The sequence below is a fragment of the Vulpes lagopus genome, chromosome 8 (assembly GCF_018345385.1).
Source record: "Vulpes lagopus strain Blue_001 chromosome 8, ASM1834538v1, whole genome shotgun sequence".
NCBI classification, from domain to species: Eukaryota; Metazoa; Chordata; class Mammalia; order Carnivora; family Canidae; genus Vulpes; species Vulpes lagopus.
In genome coordinates, this window is record NC_054831.1 from 22,617,540 (window position 1) to 22,639,579 (window position 22,040).

At 38.3% G+C, this 22,040-nt stretch overlaps 1 protein-coding gene across 3 annotated transcripts in view; it reads left to right on the forward strand.

Annotated features, from left to right (window-relative positions):
- Positions 1–22,040, forward strand: part of EXTL3 (exostosin like glycosyltransferase 3) — a 140,435-nt gene that overhangs the window by 80,977 nt on the left and 37,418 nt on the right. For all 3 annotated transcript variants that reach the window (XM_041765343.1, XM_041765344.1, XM_041765342.1), the window contains exons 2-3: positions 15,638–15,736; positions 17,284–19,913. In XM_041765343.1, coding sequence (XP_041621277.1) covers positions 17,766–19,913 — 2,148 coding nt within the window. In that variant the 5' untranslated portion in view covers positions 15,638–15,736; positions 17,284–17,765. The remainder of the gene's footprint in view (positions 1–15,637; positions 15,737–17,283; positions 19,914–22,040) is intronic.

The window sequence follows — 22,040 nt, forward strand, 5'->3', positions numbered from 1 at the left end:
AGTTAAGACCTGACCTGTGACCTAGTAGGTGATCTATTCTGGAGAATGTTCCATGTGCAATGGGGAAGAATGTGTATTCTGTTGCTCTAGGTTGGAATACTCTGAATATATCTGTGAAATCCATCTGGTCCAGTGTATCATTCAAAACCCTTCTTTCCTTATTGGCCTTCTGCTTAGATGATCTATCCATTGCTATGAGTGGGGAGCATTAAAATCCCCTGCTGCTATGGTATTATTAGCAATGTGTTTCTTTAATTTGGTTATTAAGTGATTTATATAATTGGCTGCTCCCATGTTAGGGGCATAAATATTACAATTGTTTGATCTTCTTGTTGGATAGATTCTTTATTTTTTTTTAAAAGATTTTATTTATTTATTCATTCTTGAGAGATAGAAGGAGAGACAGAGCCAGAGACACAGGCAGAGACAGAGCCAGAGACACAGGCAGAGGGAGAAGCAGGCTCCATGCACCGGGAGCCCGACGTGGGATTCGATCCCGGGTCTCCAGGATCGCGCCCTGGGCCAAAGGCAGGCGCCAAACCGCTGTGCCACCCAGGGATCCCAGGATAGATTCTTTAATTGTGATATAGTGTCTTTCTTCATCTCTTGTTACAGTCTTTGGTTTAAAAATCTAATTTGTCTGATATAAGGATTGCCACCCCAGCTTTCTTTTGATGACCATTAGCATGATAAATGGTTTTCTATCTTTTTGGTTTCAATCACAGGTGACTTTGGGTCTAAAATGAGTCTCTTATAGACAGCTTATCAATGGATTTTGCTTTTTTACCTAATCTTATACCCTGTGTCTTTTGATTGGAACATTTAGCCTGTTTACATTCAGAGTAACTCTTGAAAGATACAAATTTTGTGCCATTGTATTACCTATAAAGTCACTGTTTCTGTCTATTGTCTCTCTTCTGATGTGTTACTTTTTGGGCCCTTTGTTTAAAGAATCCCCTTTAATATTTCTTGCAGGGCTGGTTTAGTGATCACCAATTCTTTTAGTTTCTGTTTGTTCTGGAAGCTCTTTATCTCTCTCTCTCTCTTTTGAATGACATCCTTCCTGGATAAAGTATTCTTCGCTGCATGTTTTTCTCATTTAGCACCCTGAATATATCATGCCAGTCCTTTTTGGCCTGCTAGGTTTCTGTGGCTGGGTTTGCTGCCAGCCTTATGTTTTTACCCTTGTAGGTCAGAACCTCTTTTCCTGAGCTGCTTTCAGGATTTTCTCTTTGTTTCTGAGATTTACAAGCTTCACTATATTACATGTCGAGATGTTGACCTATTTTTATTGATTTTGAGGGGGTTCTTTGTGCCTCCTGGACATGAATGCCTATATCCTTTCCCAGATAAGGAAAGTTGTCAGCTATAATTTGCTCAAATAAACCTTATGTACCCCACCTTTCCTCTTCCTTTGGACACCAATTATTCTATTATTGTTTTGCTTTATGATATTACTGATCTCTTGAATTCTCCCCTTGTGATCCAGTAGTTGTTTATCTCTTTCTCAGCTTCTTTATTCTCCATCATTTTGTCTTCTTTATCATTAATTCTCTTCCTCTGCCTCATTTGTCATAGCAGTTAGAGCCTTCATTTTTGTCTCAGTAATAGCCTTTTTTATTTCAACCTGATTAGATTTAATTCTTTTATTTCTCTAGTAAGGGTTTCTCTAGTGTCTTCTATGCTTTTTACAAGCCCAGCTAGTATCTTTATAATCGTTGTTTTGAATTCTGGTTCTGACATCTTACTTATACCCTGTATTGATTAAATCCCTGGAAATGAATACTGCTTCTTTCTCTCTCTCTCTTTTTTTTTTTTTTTTTTGGTGGGGGGGTGAGTTCTTCTGTTTTGTCATTATGTCTAGAGAAAAATAGATGAAAGAGAGAAAAAAATACAAAAATAGCAACAATGACACTAGAAAAATACATACTAAACACATCAGAAGAGATCAGAAACCAAAAAAAAAAAAAAAAAAGGGAAAAAGAGAACAAGAAAGAATAAAATCAAACAGAAGGTGAGTAGAACGGAACAATAAAGTAGATCCTGGGTGTATTTTGGTCTGTTTGTTAGAAGAAACTAGATCCCCAAATTGGAAAGTAAGAAAAATTTATATACGTATACAAAAATAAAATTGAATACAATGAAAATAAAAAATGAAAAATACATATATATAAAGCATAAATGTAAAAATGAAAATTAAGGGGTGCTTGGGTGGCTCAGTCTGTTAAGCATCTGCCTCTGGCTCTGGCTATGATCTCAGGTCCTGGAATCAAGTCCCACTTGTCCCTCTCACTCTCCCTCTATGCTCTTGCTCTCTCCCTTTCAAATAAATAAAATCTTAAAAAAAATGAAAATTGAAAAAGGCTTAAAAAAAGTTTACAAAATAAATTAGCTGAAAAGGAAAAATAATTTTAAACTGAAAGGCTAAAGAATCGTGAGAAAACCCCCACGAATTCTATATACTATTTTTCCCTAGCGCTGGAGTTTTGCGGTTCTCTATGTACATTAAACTTGGTATTAGCTGGATATTTCTGCTGGTCTTCTGGGAGACCGGTCTGTTGGGCTTATTCTCAGGTGTCTTTTCCCCAGCAGATTTGTACCCCCCTTGCCAGTGGGTGAGGCTCAGTGTAAGTGACTCTGGATTGCTCTATGTGGCTTTTGTTGCCCGAAAGCTTTCGGCACTGATTTGGGGGATGAAGATTGCGGCTCCCCAATCTTTGCCCCGAAATTAAAAGTTTCCACCCCCCACTCTTCAGTGTACCTTCACAGAAAAGTAGTCAATCCCTCTGGTCTCCCCAGTTTCTATTCACACTCTGTGTTCACCCAAACTGTAACTGAGCATTTTTATCTCAGGTATGTGATCCAGTTTCAAGTCTCTAAACTTTATAGACTCTTGTGCTGCCATTCTTCCCGAGGGAGGGAGATGGGGGGATGGGCGTCTTACCTGATTTTTCTTCTTGCTAGGTCTCTGCTCAGAGAGCAGTCACTTGACTGGCTATGATTCCTGGTTTATGGCAACACTGAGCACAAAGCTCACACCTGGGCTCACTGTTTGCAGCCAGCTTCCCTGCTCTGATGCTTGGGAACTCTGCTCTACTCAGGCACTCTAGTTCTTTTTGTGACCCCGGGGATCCTGAGATCATGCTGTCCCTGGGATTCTGTCCCACTTTGCCACCTGAGTGCCCATCAGGAAGGGACATCCCCCACCGGAGCATACTTCTAAAAGATCTAATTTTGTGCTCCATTGCCTATATCACTTTCTGGTACCCGGCTTATGGAGGCTCTCTCTACCGGTGGTTTATCTTCTGATAATATGTTGCTTTGGATTCAGTTTTCCACATCTCTTACTTGCAAAAAAGTGGTTGCTTTTCTCTTTGTAGAATTGCAGCCCCTCTTTTCTTCTGTTTGAGTTCACAGGTGTTCAGAATGATTTGACAGCTATCTAGCTAAGTTCCAGGAACCAAACAAAATCATAGTCCCTTACTTCTTCATCATTTTACCCCTCTCCCCAGTTTGCTGATATCTTGTTGAAGATGTTTGCATCTGTAATCATCAGGGATATTGGCCTGTAATTTACTCCATTTTTGTGGTGTCTTTTCCTGGGTTTTGGTATCAGGGTAATAGTGGTGTCATAAAATGAGTTTAGAAGCTTTACTTCTTGGGGTACCTGGATGGCTCAGTTTTAAGGCTAAGCATCTGCCTTCAGCTCAGGTCATGGCCCCAGGGTCCTGGAATCCAGCGTCTCATGGGCTCCCTGCTTGGTGGAGACCTTGCTTCTCCCTCTGCTGCTCCTTCTGTTTGTGCTCTCTCTCACTCTTTCTCTTTCTCTTTCTCTCTCTCTCTCTCTCTCTCTGTCAAATAAAGAAATAAAGTATTTTTTAAGAAAAGGAGTTTTCCTCCTTCAGTTTTTTTAGAATAAATAATTTAAGAAGGATAGGTAGTAACTATTCCTTATTTAAATTGTAGAGTTCAAAAAAAATTGTAGAGTTCATCTGTTGTAAAGTCATCTGGTTCTGGACTTTTTTGAGTTCTAAAATTACTGATTCAATTTCATTACTTGTAATTGAGCAATTCAGATTTTCTATTTCTTTGTTATTTAGTCTTGGAAGGTTGTGTTTCTACGATTTTATCTACTTTTCTATGTTTTCCAATTTGTTGGTGTATAATTGTTTGCAAGTCTTACGATCCTTTGTATTTTTATGTGTGGGTTGTAATTTCTCTTTTCATTTTTTATTTTATTTGGGTGCTTTTTTTTTTTTTTTCCTTGAGTCTGGCTAGAGGTTTATTGATTTTGTTTATCTTTTCAAAGAACTAGGTTTTAGTTTCATTCATCTTTTGTATTGTTTTTCTAGTCTTTATTTCATTATTTTTATTCTAATCTTTATTAGTTCTTACCTTTTACTAGCTTGGGGCTTGTTTTGTTCTTCTTTTCTAATTCCTTTAGGTGTAAAGTTAGATTATTTGGGATTTTGTTTGTTTTTTGAGGTAGGAATGTATTGTTATGAACTTCCTCTTGGAACTGTTTTTGCTTGTCCCATAGATTTTGTAAAGTTGTGTTTCTGTTTTCATTTATGTTAAGTTATTTTTAAAATTTCTTTTTGATTTCTTCATTGATCCCTTGTTTCTTATAGCATGTTATTTAGTGCGCACATGTTTGTATATTTTCCAGTTTTCTTGTAACTAATTTCTAGTTTTATACTGTTACAGTCAGAAAAAATGCTTGGTATGATTGTCTTCTTGAATTTACTGAGTCTTGTTTTGTGGCCTCACATGAGATCTATCCAGGAGAATGTTCCATCTGCACTTGAAAAAAAATGTGTATCCTACAGTTTGTAATGAAATGTTTTGTGTATATATATGTATAGTCTCTCTGCCCAATGTGTTAAGGCCAATGTTTAATTTCTGATTTTCTGTCTAGATAATCTATACATTTATGTAAGTGGAAGTATCATGTTCCCTATTATTATCGTATTATTGTCAATTTCTCCCCTTTATGTTCACTAATACTTGTTTTTAATATTTAGGTGCTCCTACATTAGGTGCATAAATATTTATACATGTTATATCCTCTTATTAGATTGACTTAGTCATTATGTAATGCCCATCTTTATGTGTGTTTTTTCAAGGTTTTAATTCATTTATTTGAGAGAGCACATGAGTTGTGGGAGGGGTAGAGGGACAAGCAGGGTTTCCATCCCAGGACCATGGGATCATGACCGGAGCCAAAGGCAGATGCTTAACTGACTGAGCCACCCAGCTGCCCCCCTTCTTTGTGTTTTGTTACAGTGTTTTAAAGTCCATTTTATCTCATTGAGTATTATTACTACAACTTTCTTTTCATTTCTATTTGCATGGAATGTCTTTTTCTATCCCTTTGTTCTCAGCCTTTTTATGTCTTGAAAGATTTGCAGTGAGTGTCTTATAGGTAGCATATAGATGGGTCTTTTTTTTTTTTTTTTTTTTCAGTCCATTCAGCCGTGCTATATCTTTTGATTGGAGCATTTAGTCTCTTTACATTTAAAGTAATTATTGATAGATATGTACTTATTAACATTTTGTTAATTGTTTATTGTTTTCTGGTTGTTTTTGTTGCTCTTTTCTGTTCCTTTCTTCTCTTGGTCTCTTTTCTTGTGGTTTGATAGTTTTCGTTACTGTTTGTTTGGGTTCTTTTGTCTTTATTTTTTTTGTGTATCTTTTGTAGATTTTGGTTTGTGGTTATTGTGAGGTTCATATATGTTAACCTATATACATAGCTAATAATCACTTAAGTTCAAATGCATCTAAAAACACTATGTTCGTGCCTCTCTTCCCCTGTTTTATGTTTTTGACTTCATATTTTACATCTATTTATTTTAACATCCATTAGCTATTTATTGTAGTAGTGGTTAATTATCTTATTTCTAGTTATGGCCTTTTCTTTTTCAGTTAAAGCTTCCTTAATGTTTCTTGTGAGGCCAGCTGGAGTGGGCTTGGACCAAGGGGGCCTGTGGCATGTTGCACAGGAGCTGCCTTGCTGGGACACCTGGAGCTGGTGTGGGTTGGGGATCTGGGGTATGCTGGGGACACCCTAGCAGGCCAGCTAGAGCACCTGTTCCTTGCTCCTGTTCATGCTATCAATGTGGAGTCTCTGACCCCATAGAGTTCTAGCAGTTTCCCTCCTGTTTGGTTATGCTCAAGAGTTAGGAAATGAATTTCTTTCACTTGTGTTGTAGTTGCCTCTTAAATGACTATTTTCTTGCTGTGCCTTGGGATACATGAGTCAGTGCACGGGCCCCTTAGTAATAATATCCCTCCCTACTGCAGGATGGTGTTTTGGGGTGAGGTTCCTGTCATTATAGGGTCTCTGTCTCTTCTACCCTTTTCTGTGTATTTATTCTGTTGTTTGTTATGCAGAAGCTGTTCAGTGATCCCTTAGTTCCTTAGGAAGAACTGCTTTATATGTAGCTATAGATTTAGTGTTTCCTTGATAGGAGATGAGTTCATTGTTTTCCCACACTGCCCTCTTGAACCACCAAAATTCTAGTTCATGTTTTAAAGGTGATGATTCTGGTTGTTGTGTGTAGAATATGTTGTAGGGGAAGGATGACAAATTAGGTGTTCACAAGGCTGGGGCAGATGACAGCGAATAGGGCAGGTTGTATTATATTTGGAGTAAAAAAAAAAAAAGTCTCTGGAGATTGCTCCTTATCAGTATTTCAATGACATTTATTTCTAGATCCTAAGAACTTCATTGTCATTTTCCAGAGAATGACAGAAGAGATTCCGAGGGTTTTCTTTTTCTTTTGTGCTTGAAAAATTTTAATTAGCTGTTTGGGAAAAAATGGTCATGCTTTTGGACACTGATGACAGATTTTGCTTTATTCCAATTAAAGGGATGGAACTTGATGGGGAGAAATTCCTTTGACTTATTGTTGAATTATTGGTTCCTATTAGAACATTTGTTTATATTCCATGTGTTCATGTAAGCTGGTAGCACTAACAATATTAGCTTAAGTCTCATCAGTCTCCAGATGACTTTTACAAAAAACATTTTGTTTAGATTCTATGTAATAATATATTTTAGAGTTTTAGGTATGAAAAATTTCAAACATATATAAATGCAGACTACACTATAATAGACTGCCATGTATCCCCTATCATTCAGTGTCAACAGTAATTAGCTCATGGTTAATCTTGTTTCATCTGTACTTCCAAACACCTTTCACCACCCTCTCTCATCCTGTTTATTTTAAAATTCCAGATAAATCGTTTTCTCTATAAAAATCTCAGTATATACTTTTAAAAGATGGGGACTTTTTTTTGTTTGTTTTACATTTCAGTGTTTTAGTTTATTCCCTCTTCTTAGAACACATAAAAAAGTAATTGTATATCCAGATGGTTTGTCTTTGAGTGTCAATTTATGCCTCTTGTTCCAGTGTAATTACGAATAGCACCCTATTCACTTAAAAGAATGTCTCTGAATATTAAATACCTTATATACATAACAGAAGGCTTTTCATAACTGTCAGTAAATATGTTCATTTTATTTTATTCTATCTTATTTTAATTCTGATATAGTTACTATGTAGTGTTACATTAATTTTAGGTATACATTACAGTGTTTCAGCAATTCCATACATCACCCAGTATTCATCACAAAGAGTGCACTCCTTAATCCTCATCACTTCTTTCACTTGTTTCCCCCCCACTTACTTCCGTCCCCTCTGATTACCATCAGTTTGTTCTCAATAGTTAAGAGTCTGTTTCTTGGTGTGTCTTTCTTTTTCCTTTGCTTGTTTGTTTTGTTTCTTAAGTTCCATGTTTGAGTGAAATCTCATATGGTATATGGTATTTGTCTTTTTCTTATTTCACCCAGCATTATACATTCTAACCCCATTCATGTCATTGCAAATGGCAAGGTTTCATTCTTTTTTACAGCTAAGTAATATTCCATTATACATATATACACACCACATTTTCTTTATCCATTCATCTCTTGATGGGTGTTTGGGCTGCCATAATTTGGCTGTTATTTTTTTTAAAGATTTATTTATTTATTTATCATAGAGAGAGAGAGGCAGAGACACAGGAGGAGGGAGAAGCAGGCTCCATGACGGGAGCCTGACATGGGACTTGATCCCAGGACTCCAGGATTGCACCCTGGGCCAAAGGCAGGCGCTAAACCTCTGAGCCACCCAGGGATCCCCTAATTTGGCTATTATAAATAATGCTCCTATAAACATAGGAGTGAGTGTATTCCTTTGAATTATTATTATTATTATTATTATTATTTTGGTAAATAACCAATAGCATAATTACTGGATCATAGGATAGTTCTATTTTTAACTTTCTGAGGAACCTCCATACTGTTTTCTTTTTAAAATTTTTTTTTTTAATTTTTATTTATTTAATGATAGTCACAGAGAGAGAGAGAGAGGCAGAGACACAGGCGGAGGGAGAAGCAGGCTCCATGCACCGGGAGCCTGATGTGGGATTCGATCCCGGGTCTCCAGGATCGCGCCCCGGGCCACAGGCAGGCGCCAAACCGCTGCGCCACCCAGGGATCCCTCCATACTGTTTTCTACAGTGGTTGCACCAGTTTGTATTCCTACCACCTGTGCAAGAGGTTCCTTTTTCTCCACATCCTTGTCAACATTTGTTGTTTCTTGTGTTTCTGATTTTAGCCTCTGACAGGTGTGAGGTGATATCTTATTGTAGTTTCCATTTTCATTTCCCTGATGTTGAGTGATGTTGAGCATCTTTTCATATGTTTGTTAGCCATCTGTATGTCTTTTTTGGAGAACTGTCTGTTCATTTCTTCTGCCCATTTTTTAATTGGATTGTCTGTTTTTTGGATGTTGATTTGTATAAGTTCTTTGTGTATTTTGGGTACTAACCCTGTAACACATATGTCATTTGCGGGTATCTTCTATTCCATAGGTTGCCTTTTAGTTCTGTTGATTGTTTCTTTTGCTGTGCAAAAGCTTTTTATTTTGATGTAGTCCCAGTAGTTTATTTTTGTTTTGTTTCCTTTGCCTCAGAAGACATATCTAGAAAAGTGTTGCAACTGCTGATGGTCAGAGACCTTACTGCCTGTTCTGTCTTACTGCCTGTTCTCTCTTCTAGGATTTTTATGGTTTTAGGTCTCACATTTAGATCTTTAATCCATTCTGAGTTTATTTTTATGGATGGTATAAGAAAGTAGTCCAGTTTCATTCTTTTGCATGTTGGTGTCCAGTTTTCCCAACACCATTTGTTCAAGAGACTATCTTCTTCCCATTGGATATTCTTTTGTGCTTTGTTGAAGATTAATTGACCATACACTTATGAGTTCATTTCTGGGTTTTTTGTTCCATTGATTTTTGTGTCTGTTTTTGTGCCAGTTCCATACTGTTTTGATTACCACAGCTTTATAATATAAACTGAAATGTGGAATTGTGATACCTCCAGCTTTTTCTTTTTCAGAATTGCTTTGCCAATTCAGAGTTTTTTGTTTTTGTAGGATTTTTTAAAATAATAAATTTATTTTTTATTGGTGTTCAGTTTGCCAATATACAGAATAACACCCAGTGCTCACCCTGTCAAGTGCCCCCCTCAGTGCCCGCCATCCAGTCACCTCCGCCTCCCTTCCACCACCCCTAGTTCGTTTCCCAGAGTTAGGAGTCTTCCATGTTCTGTCTCCCTTTCTGATATTTCCTACCCATTTCTTCTCCCTTCCCCTCTATTCCCTTTCACTATTATTTATATTCCCCAAATGAATGAGACCATATAATGTTTGTCCTTCTCCAATTGACTTATTATCTCAGCATAATACCCTCCAGTTCCATCCACGTCGAAGCAAATGGTGGGTATTTGTCATTTCTAATGGCTAATATTCCATTGTATACATAAACCACATCTTCTTTATCCATTCATCTTTCGATGGACACCGAGGATTTTTTGTTTAGTTCTATGAACAATGCTATTGGTATTTTGGTAGAGATTGCATTAAATGTGTAGATTGTTTAGTATAGACATTTTAGCAATATTTATTCTTCCAATTCACGAGCACGGAATATCTTTCCATTCTTTGTATCACTTTCAGTTTCTTATATTAGTGGTTTGTAGTTTTCAGAGTACAGGTCTTTCATTTCTTTGATTATGTTTATTCCTGAGTATCTTATTATTTTTGATGCAATGATAAATGGGATTGTGTTCTTAATTTCTCTTTCTGCTGCTTGATTATTGGTGTATAGAAATGCAGCAGATTTCTCTTCATTTGTTTTGTATCCTGTGATTTTTACCAAATTCATCTATCAGTTCTTAGAATTTTTTGGTAGAGTCTTTAGGTTTTTCTATGTAGAGTATCATGTCATCTGCAAATAGTGAATTTTACTTCTTCTTTACCAATTTGGTTGCCTTTTATTTTTTTATGTTGTCTGATTGCTGTAGCTAGGACTTCCAGTACTCTGTTGATAAAAGAGTACCACTCTGTTGGTAAGAGTGGACATCCTTGTCTTGTTCCTGACTTTAGAGGAAAAGCTCAGTTTTTCCCCATTGAATATGATATTCACTATGGGTTTTTTATATATGGCCTTTAATATGTGAAGTATATTCCCCCTCAACCTACTTTATTGAGGAATTTTATCATTTATAGATGCTGTACTTTGTCAAATGTTTTCTCTGCATCTGTTGAATTGATCATATGGTTTTTGCCTTTTCTCTTATTGATGTGATTGATATATGACATTGGTTGGTTTGTGGATATTGAACCACTCTTGCACACCAGGGTTAAATCCTACTTGATTGTGAATGTTTTTTTTTAATGTATTTTTTGATTCTGTTTACTAATATTTTGTTGAAGATTTTTATATTGATGTCCATCAAAGATATTGGCCTGTAGTTCTTTTATTTATATGTGTGGTGTCTTTAGTTGGGCTTGGTATCAGAGTAATGCTGGCCTCATACAATGATTTTGGACGTTTTCTTTCCTCTTCTACTTTTTGGAATAGTTTGGGAAGAATGGGAATTAACTCTTCGTTAAATGTTTGGTAGAATTTGCCTGTGAAGCGGTCTAATCATGGACTTCCATTCTTTGAGCATTTTTTTTCTTAACTGATTCAATCTCCTTACTGGCAATCGATTTATTCAGATTTTCTATTTCTTCCTATTTGGGTTTTGGTAGGCTATAGTTTTTAGGAATATATCCATTTCCTCTAGGTTGTCCCAGTTTGTTGGCATTAGTTTTTCATAATATTCTCATAATTATAATTGTATTTCTGTGGTGTTGGTTGTTTTTTCTCCTCAATGATTTGTAATTTTGAGTCCTTTCTCTTTGTTTTGTTTTGTTGTTTTTTTTTTAATATTAGAGAGAGAGAGAGAGAGAGAGTAGGGAGAAGGGCAGAGGGAGAGAATTTGGTGAAGACTCTATGCTGAGCACAGAGCCTGTTATGGGGCTTGATCTCATAACCTTGAGATCATGACCTGATCTGGAATCAAGAGCTCCTGGATGCTTAACCGACTGAACCAGGAAGACACCCCTATTTTTGTTTTTTGATGAGTCTGGCTAGAGGTTTATGAATTTTGTTATCCTTTCAAAGAACCAGCTGGTAGTTTATAGATCTGTTCTACTGTTTTGTTTTAGTTTCTGTATCATTTATTTCTACTCTGATATTTATTATTTCCTTCCATCTCCTGGGTTTGGGTTTTGTTTATTGTTCTTTTTTAGCTCCTTTAATTGTTTATTTGAGATTTTTCTTGCTTCTTGAAGTAGGTCTGTATTGTTGTAAACTCCCCTCTTAGAACTCCTTTTGCTGCATCCCAAAGGTTTGAGCCCTTGTGTTTTCATTTTTCATTTGTTTCCATGTGCTTTTTGCTTTCTTCTTTGGATTTTTGGTTGACGCATTCGTTGTTTATTAGCATGTTATTTATCCTCCATGTATTTGTGGTCTTTCCAGATTTTGTATTGTATTACTATTGATTAGTTTTTTATGTTTGTTATTAACTTTTGTACATTTGGGTACTCTCAGGTTGGGTGGGTAGATATTTACAATTGTTATATCTTTTATTATTTTCATGATAAATATCTCTCCATTCCTTCACATTCAGTCTGCAGGTGTCTTTAGGTCTTAAATGAGTCTCCTGTAAGCAGCATTTAGGTGGATCTTGTTTTTTTATTCATTCTGTCACCTTATGTCTTTTGACTGGAGCATTTAATCCATTTACAGTCAAATTAATTATTGATAGGGACACCTGGTGGCTAAGTTGATTAAACATCTAGCTCTTGATTTCAACTTAGGTCATGATCTCAGGGTCCTAGGATCCAGCTGCATTGGGCTCTGTGCACTGTGGGGAGCCGGCTTGAGAATTTTTCTCACTCTCTTGCACCACCCCCCTCCCCACCCTGATCCTGTGCACTGTGTGTATGCACTCACTCACTCTCTCTCAAATAAATAAATTTAAAAAAAAAGTAATTACTGATAGGTATTTATTGACACTTTAATCCTTGTTTTGTGGTTCCTTCTGTTTTTCTCTGATTCTTTTCTTTCTCTTTCATGGTTCATTACTTTTCTTTAGTGATATATTTTAATTCCTGTATCATTATTCTTTTCATGTCTATTAGTGGTTTTTGATTTATGGTTACCATTAGGTTTATATATATAACATCTTCTGCATATGTCAGTGTATATTAAGTTGATGACCATTAAAGTTTGAATTCATTCTTTACTCTTCCCCACGTTTTAGATAGATGGTGTCATACTTTATATCTTTTTGCGAGTTCCTTAACTGAATTTTTACAGAAATACTCATTTTTTATTGCTTTTGTGTTTCTTACTTTCATACTATCATTTTGGATCTTTCCTTTCCATTCAAAAAATCTTTAATGTTTCTAGCAGGGCTGGTTTAGTGTCATGAACTCCTCTAATTTTTGTTTTTTTTTTCTGAGAAACTCTTTATCTTCCCTTCTATTCTGAATGATAGCTCTGCTGGATAGAATATTCTTGGCTGGATAGAGTATTCTTGGCTGGAGATTTTTCCCATTTAGTACTTAGAATATATCATGCCACTCCCTCTGGCTTTTGGAGTTTCTGCTAAAAAAATCTGATGATAGCCTTATGGAATTTTCCTTATGTAACTCTTCTTTTGCTGCTTTAAATTTTTTTTCTTTATCACAACCTTTTGCCATTTTATTTTAATTTTCTTTTTTTTAAAGATTTTATTTATTTATTCATGAGAGACACAGAGAGAGAGAGAGGCAGAGACATGGGCAGAGGTATAAACAGGCTCCATGCAGGAAGCCTGAGGCGGAACTTGATTCTGGGGCTAGGATCATGCCCTGGGCTGAAGGCAGCGCTAAACTGCTGAGCCACCTGGGCTGTTCCCTTTTGCCATTTTAATTATAACATCTCTTGATGTGGATTGGCTTCTGTTGATTTTATTAGGGGTTCTCTGTACTTCCTGGATCTGGATAGCTTTCCTTCCCCTGATTAGGGAAGTTTTCAGCTATCATTTCTTCAAATAAATTTTCTGCCCCCTTTTCTCTCTCTTCTTCTTCTGGGATCCCTATGATACAAATGTGATTATATTTGATGGAGTCACTAAGTTCCCTGAGTCTATTCTCATTTTGTATAGTTCTTTTTTTCTCTCTTTTGTTCAGCTTGATTGCTTTCCATTATTCTGTCTTCTATGTCATTAATTTGTACCTTGCTTCTTCCGGCCTGCTGTTCATTCCACCAGTGTGTTTCTTATTTCATTTATTGAGCCCTTTATCTCTGCTATGTTATTCCTGATCTCTGTGTTAATCGTCCCACTGGTGCTTTCCAGTCTTTTCTCAAGTCCAGTGAGTATATTTATGATCATTACTTTAAATTATCTATCAGGCATGTTACTTTTATCTGTTTCACTTATATCTCTGGCTGTGGCCTTCTCCGCATATTTCCTCTAAGACACATACCTCTGTCTTCTCATTTTCTCTAAGTCTCTGTGCCTGTTTCTCTGTGTTAGGAAGGTCAGTTATGTCTCCTATTCTTGAGAGTAATGCCCTTATTTTTTTTTAATTCTTTTTTTAAAATATATATTTTATCTATTCATGAGACACACACACACACAGAGAGAGAGAGAGAGAGAGAGAGAGAGAGAGAGAGAGGCAGAGACATAAGCAGAGGGAGAAGCAGGCTCTGTGCAGGGAGCCCGACGTGGGACTTGATCCCAGGTCTCCAGGATCGCACCCTGGGCTAAGGCGGCGCTAAACCACTGGGCCACTGGGGCTGTCCAAGAATAATGGCCTTTTGAAGAACAGGTCCAGTAGTGCCCTGAAGTGCAGTGTCCCCATTCCCCAGGGTCTGGCACTTCAGAGAGTGTCTCCATTGTGTGCTGCCTGCACTCTGCTGTTGTTTTCTGGTTACTTTATCCTTCAGGCGCATCATCTGCAAAGGCTGCCTTAGTTGTGAGCAGTGTTTGGTCCCTGGCCTGAATGTGATGAGTTTTTACTAGATGTTCTCTGGTCTGCTTGTGAAATGAGACCTGTTGCCTGAACTGAGGCCCTGCAAAACTCCCAGGTTGGGAAATGTGGTATGGGCAAGGGGTTGTTCCAGTCTTTTGGAGTAGGGGACCCACTGTGCTGGAATTGATGCAAGCTTGATTGGGAAGGGCAATTCCACTGGAGCTCTAGGGTGCGGTGGGGCTTGGTATAAGCAAGTTAGGCGGTAAGGTAGTGTGTTGGTTCCCGCAGGTGACCCTGTACTTATGCTGAGTGGTGAGGCAGGAGGTGGTGGTAACAGGCCAGTTTCTTCATTCCTGGAGAGGTGTCTCTGCAAACAGTGCTTCTCTGGGGCTCTCTCTTGGATGAACAAATAACTTCCCCACTGTGTGTCCCAGGTGCTCTTCAGATTGATGTTTCCACCCTGTATGTATATCCATATCTACATGCTGTTTGCCCTGCCTTCTCTCCAACAACAGTCCCAGTGTTTTCTAGGCTCTCCCTAAGCCAAGCCTGTCACTTAAAATTCCAGGCTTTAAGCCCCATTGTTTGCAAGAACTCATGAAATTTGGCCCCTCTTGCTTTCTGAGCCATTGCTATGGGAATATGTCTTCTGTGTGTGGGTGTTGGTCTGCCTCTTGCCCTTCTTCACCACTTGGCTCCCTGCCCACCGCAGTGGCTGGGATCTGGGCACCTCCTACCTTCGTCATGTGGTTTCTTCTCTATCTTTAGTTGCAGAGTTGGTTCTTTGAATCTTCAGGTCAATTTCTGATATTGACATAATTTGGTAGTTATCTACTTGTGTTCATGGGATGACAAGGTGAGCCTAGGGTTGTCCTACTCCCCTGGCATCTTCCCCCTTCAGTAAATATATTCTTTAATAGCACCTTTAGTATTGAGTATTTTTCTTTTTTTTTTTTTTTTAATTACTTGGGGTACCTCATTCAGTTAAGCAGCTGGCTCTTTTTTTTTATTTTTTAAATTTATTTATGATAGTCACACACAGAGGGAGAGAGAGAGACAGAGACATAGGCAGAGGGAGAAGCAGGCTCCATGCACCCGGAGCCCGCCGTGAGATTCGATCCGGGTCTCCAGGATCGCGCCCTGGGCCAAAGGTAGGCGCCAAACCGCTGTGCCACCCAGGGATCCCCAGTATTGAGTATTTTTCTAATAGCATGTCACTTTTCTATTTTCTATCAGGAAAGCAAGCCCTGGATCTGGAGTTCACTATGTCAAGAAATTATATGCTGAAGTAAAATGCTGTATGAGTTGGAAAAAGGAAGAATCCAGAAACTTATGGTAAGGAGGGAATGAATCAACTGAATTTCCTTGATGCATTCTTTTACTTCTTCCACTTCCTTTTAAAGTTTGATTGCAAGGTGCAGAGAGTATTCTTTTGGAAACAGAGATTTTTAACATTTGAATTAGAAGGATAATGCTTTAGAAATATTGACTTATATTCTCTGGGATATTTGCTTAGCTGTTAATTATCCAAGGCTTGATCCACCAAATTTAAGGTTTTTTGTGATCAACAGATTGTTTTCTGTTGTCCTTATCTCTTGTTCTACTTAGTTAAGCCTTTTATTAACACTGGAAACTTTTCTTATTTAAAGGAGAGAAGACTGTATCCAAACTAGTAATTTTACATCTCTACCAAACACAGAAGCTAGAGAGAGGATTGAGCATCTGTGATGTGCTACCTACATTATACTGCCTTGTAGTAGTATCCTTGCTATTTGTTTATATCTTATGTCTTAGGTTAAAGAAGGTTCCATGAGGTCAAAGATTATTTTACATCCTCGCTTCTTCCACAGTTACACTGAGCATGTCTTAGACATGTTAAAAGTATGGTAAATACTTTTTGGAAGAAATGAATGAAAGAAATTGGAAGTATTCTTTGGCACAGAATATTAGGAATTCATTTCTAGATATTTGAGTTTGAGATGAAAGCAAGTGAAAAGCTTTTGTAGCCAGCAGTAGTAAAATTTGGTAAATCAACAGAAGTGGGAATATTTCAGGATTTATTAGCTAAAAGTACCCTCACATCCTCTGTCTTTTCTTGTGATAGCAACAGAATATATTGTTTCTGTCTCAGTACATGTCTTTCCTTTTTGGGAGATTAGGAAACTGAGGTATAAGGTTTGATAGCAAATCTGTCTCCAAAAAAGAAGAAATAATGCCCTTCATTTCTAAGTATAGTCGTCTTTCTAAAAGACCAAGTTACTATTTATATTTTAAGAAAGAGCACATGATGTCTGCTAGCAGAAGATAAATGAGAAGCAAACTGGGAAATACATTTTGTCTCTGGATTAACGTGTCTACTACTGGGTAAAAATCAAGAGTTCTCTTCAACTCATTTCAACTCTGAATATAAAACATTGAGCTTCTCAATTTTTTTTTTTTTTTAGTAATTCAAAAGAAGACTCATCTTAGGAATAAACCTGGCTTTCAAGACTGGACAGGACAGTGTTTCTGTCCATCTAAAGATGCTACCTTAGTCTTGAATAAATTGTTACAGATATCTTTGCACTCTGTTGAATGTGGCTGATTTTCATTTTATAGAGCTCTAATTCTGATGTGTAGGACGAAGGAGTATGTATGTCTGTGTGTGTAAAATCTGAAGCTGTTTTTGGACACTTAAACTTATCCATTTCTTATTAACCATAAGTAAAATATCCATACTGAACACAACCTAAACTGAACTTAAAATATTCTGTGAGACACACACCCAATGTTCCAACTGTTCCTTTACCTTTTAAGATAGAAGCATTTTCTAGAAACTGAGGGAGTGTCGGGTTGTTGAACATAATCTTTTCATAACTGACACAGTTCTCTTTCTTTTGCAGGCCTGATTGTTGGCAATGACATCCATAAGAGTCTGGCATTTATTTATGTTCTAACCAGTTACTTTATAACTGTGAAATAGTAACTATGCATATTTATTGGTCAGCAAAACCAAGGAACAAGAGCTATGGCAGTTGAAAAAGTCTGTCTGATTCCAGGTTATTTTTCCTGGATTTCATCATCAGAGACCTCCTCCTTTTCGTCTCATCAACAATATGGTACCTTTTACCATTCAATAAAAAGTAAGGACATGTTCATTGGTCAGCAACCAGAACTTAAAATCTGCTGGAATAAGGTCAGAGACCATTTCAATTACAGCTGAAGAAAATGAAATTTCCATTTTATTCCGTGCCTTGTACAGGGAGCACACTAACTCTTTACGGAAAGGTGTGACTGAAAAGAGATTGAGTTTGTCTAGTAGAAACTCATGGTTATGGCGAGTGACCCAACGTGATTGGAGGGGGCAAAAGCCACACAGGAACTCATGACGGGCTATACCATGTTGCGGAATGGGGGAGTGGGGAATGGAGGTCAAACCTGTATGTTGCGGTGGTCCAACCGGATCCGACTCACATGGCTCAGTTTTACACTCTTCATTATTCTGGTTTTCTTCCCCCTAATTGCTCACTATTATCTCACCACTCTGGATGAGGCTGATGAGGCAGGCAAGCGGATTTTTGGCCCAAGGGCTGGTAATGAACTATGCGAGGTAAAGCATGTGCTGGATCTTTGCCGGATTCGTGAGTCTGTAAGTGAGGAGCTCTTGCAGCTGGAAGCCAAGCGACAGGAGCTGAACAGTGAAATTGCCAAGCTGAATCTGAAGATTGAAGCCTGTAAGAAGAGTATTGAGAATGCCAAGCAGGACCTGCTTCAGCTCAAGAATGTCATTAGCCAGACTGAGCATTCTTATAAAGAGCTGATGGCTCAAAATCAGCCCAAACTTTCTTTGCCTATCCGATTGCTTCCAGAGAAGGATGATGCTGGTCTTCCTCCTCCAAAGGTCATACGGGGATGCCGGCTGCACAATTGTTTTGATTATTCTCGCTGTCCTCTCACCTCTGGTTTTCCAGTCTATGTATATGACAGTGACCAGTTTGCCTTTGGCAGCTACCTGGATCCCTTGGTCAAGCAGGCTTTTCAGGCTACAGCACGAGCCAGCGTTTATGTTACAGAAAATGCGGACATTGCTTGCCTTTATGTGGTATTAGTGGGAGAAATACAGGAGCCAGTAGTGCTTCGGCCTGCTGAACTTGAGAAGCAGCTCTATTCTCTACCACATTGGCGGACGGATGGACACAACCATGTCATCATCAATCTATCACGGAAGTCAGATACACAGAACTTACTGTATAATGTCAGTACAGGCCGGGCCATGGTGGCTCAGTCTACTTTCTATGCTTCCCAGTACAGACCTGGCTTTGACTTGGTAGTATCACCACTAGTCCATGCCATGTCAGAGCCCAACTTCATGGAAATTCCACCACAGGTGCCAGTTAAGCGGAAGTATCTTTTCACCTTCCAGGGTGAGAAGATTGAATCACTGAGATCCAGCCTTCAGGAGGCCCGCTCTTTTGAAGAAGAAATGGAAGGTGACCCTCCAGCCGACTATGATGATCGTATCATTGCCACCTTAAAGGCTGTACAGGACAGCAAGCTAGATCAGGTCCTGGTAGAATTTACCTGCAAAAACCAACCTAAACCCAGTTTGCCTACTGAGTGGGCACTGTGCGGTGAGCGTGAGGACCGCTTAGAATTACTGAAGCTTTCCACCTTTGCTCTCATTATCACTCCTGGGGACCCTCACTTGGTTATTTCATCTGGCTGTGCAACTCGGCTCTTTGAAGCCCTGGAAGTTGGTGCTGTCCCTGTTGTGCTGGGGGAGCAAGTACAGCTTCCTTACCAGGACATGTTGCAGTGGAACGAGGCAGCCCTGGTGGTGCCCAAGCCACGTGTTACCGAGGTTCATTTTCTGTTACGAAGCCTCTCGGATAGTGATCTGCTGGCTATGAGGCGGCAAGGCCGCTTTCTCTGGGAGACTTACTTCTCAACTGCTGACAGTATTTTTAATACCGTGCTGGCTATGATTAGGACTCGCATACAGATCCCAGCTGCTCCCATCCGGGAAGAGGCAGCAGCTGAGATCCCCCATCGTTCAGGCAAGGCGGCGGGAACTGACCCTAACATGGCTGACAACGGGGACCTGGACCTGGGGCCAGTGGAAACGGAGCCGCCTTATGCCTCACCCAAATACCTCCGCAACTTTACTTTGACTGTCACTGATTTTTACCGCAGCTGGAACTCTGCACCAGGGCCTTTTCATCTGTTCCCCCACACACCCTTTGACCCTGTGTTGCCCTCAGAGGCCAAATTCTTGGGCTCAGGGACTGGATTTAGGCCTATTGGTGGTGGAGCTGGGGGTTCTGGCAAGGAGTTTCAGGCAGCACTTGGAGGCAATGTTCCTCGAGAGCAATTCACAGTGGTGATGTTGACTTATGAGCGGGAGGAAGTGCTTATGAACTCTTTAGAGAGACTGAATGGCCTCCCTTACCTGAACAAGGTAGTGGTGGTATGGAATTCTCCCAAGCTACCGTCAGAGGACCTTCTGTGGCCTGACATTGGCGTCCCCATCATGGTAATAGAAAAAGAGCAGTTTGTTATACTGCATGAGATAGCATTTCACTCTCAATCCTTTTTCCAAATATATATATCTTTATAGATACACTTTTTTAAAAAACTATACAGATTTCCTTTTGCCATGGAATTTATGCTCACTTTTTTTTCGTCCTTTCTGGACTTGCCAGTTCCATCTCTGCTACTCACTTCATACATCTCCTAAGACACTCCAGAACAGAAATCGCTGTTGGCCTCACGAAGGTTTACAAAAGCTCTTCAGTTACCCTGTTGATGTTTTTCCTGTCGTAATAAAGATGTTGATGAGAATGATGATGACAAAGTTAACACTTAGGAAGTACATATGACCCAGGCAATGTAATTTAGGATTTATAGAACGTTATTATGGTTTCTTCACTTTATAGCTATGAAAACTGAGGCTTAAAGAGGTTAACTCTTTTGCCCAAGGTCATAATCATGATGAATCATAGATGAGCTGAGCTTTAGTGTGTCTGATCCCAGAAGCTGCAGTTTTAATTACCTCCTAGATTTAGCAAGAAGACCCATTTCTTTATCAGGATATTGTAGAAGTTTTTTTGGAACAGTTGGGATTTGAAATATTCAGGAGTTGGAGATCCTGAACTTTTTCTATCGTCTCTGACACATTCTTTCTCATTTTTTACCTTATCTGTCATGATTTAGATGCTGTATTTTACAGGAAAAAAATAATAATTATGCAGGATAGGGCTTTAGTTTTGAGTACTTTGTTTATCTACCTTCTGGCATAAATTTGGCAATCTAGAAGATTACCCATTTATCTTAAACGTGAGGCCTTTAGAACAAGTTGTAAGTGGCATAGATACTTTCCAGAAAAAGGTAGCAAAGACAGGCAAAAGTTCTGATGGGCTCTGCATTGCTAGAAGCTTGCCTAACTAAGAAAATTAGTATAGTTTTTGGGATGAATTTGTTTAGAAGGGGAATGTTTGGGCTAGACTGGTTTTTAAAATTATATCAGCAGGAAACTAATTCATGTGTAATATTTTCTGAGCAGCAGCATAATATAATAGGATAGTATGAATTTTGGAGTAATACAGACCTGCAGTTAAGTAATCATTTTGTGATCATTGATGACTTAATGAACTTCTCTGACTTATGGATTAAAGAGGAAAATAAAATAATATCAGTGATGAATCTAGAAAGGTACCTAATAATTGTTTGATTCCTTCTTATCCTTTCATGTCCAAGAAGGTGGAAGGCAGTATGGATATGCTGGCTAGGTTGTGGACAACTTCAAATCACTTCACTTGATAAAGGCTTCTAATGTCCTCTGCATAATTTCCTTTTGTGTCATAGCGGTTACTACTTACCTTCTGTAGAAATCTTTGTTCTAGAAAAATTTTGTTTAGAAAGAAATTTTCTTTCTCATTACTGCTGCTCCTTGCTTACTACTGCTGCTAGTCTTTTCTTGTATTTTATTTAATTAAATTTATAATCTGAGGCTCTTCGGACGAGGATTCTAAAAACTTTTGATCCCAGAATTTATCTTGTATATATATATTTTTATCTTGTATATTAAAAAAAGTACTGTGAATGGAGAGATTTCTTTCCAAATAAATTTCACTTTTTTTTAAGTTACTTTTAAAATGTCATTGAAGTTCAAAACACACACACACACATTGAAGTTAAAAAAAAAAAAGTATTTGTTCTATGGAAGGGGGATGCTGCTCACATAGAATAATAGAGCAGCCTTTTTTTCCCATTTTTCCTGAGTTTTCTTTGAATTTGATAGGGATGTAGAGAAGCTGATGCCACCCTGTTAACAATGACTGAAATTCGTTAGAGAACTTACCAGAACTAATCCTTTCTTTGAACTCTGGTGGGAAATAAGTAGTCCTTTTGATTACTGGTCAGCTCATGGCAATTATACAATGCCTAGTTGGTAACTGCCAGAAATTTTCCAAATGGGGAGCCATTCTGAATAGCTTGCTCATATTAGCGATAACAGGTTTTTTTTTAGCTCTTCTGAAAAAGAGGAAACAGTTTTAAGCTGAAGAATTCATTGTATTCTCTTAATATTTTGACTGTGCTTTGTATTTAAGAGGAGCAGGTTTTTTGGACCGCAGTTGAATTCCTGACCTCTTTGGCATAG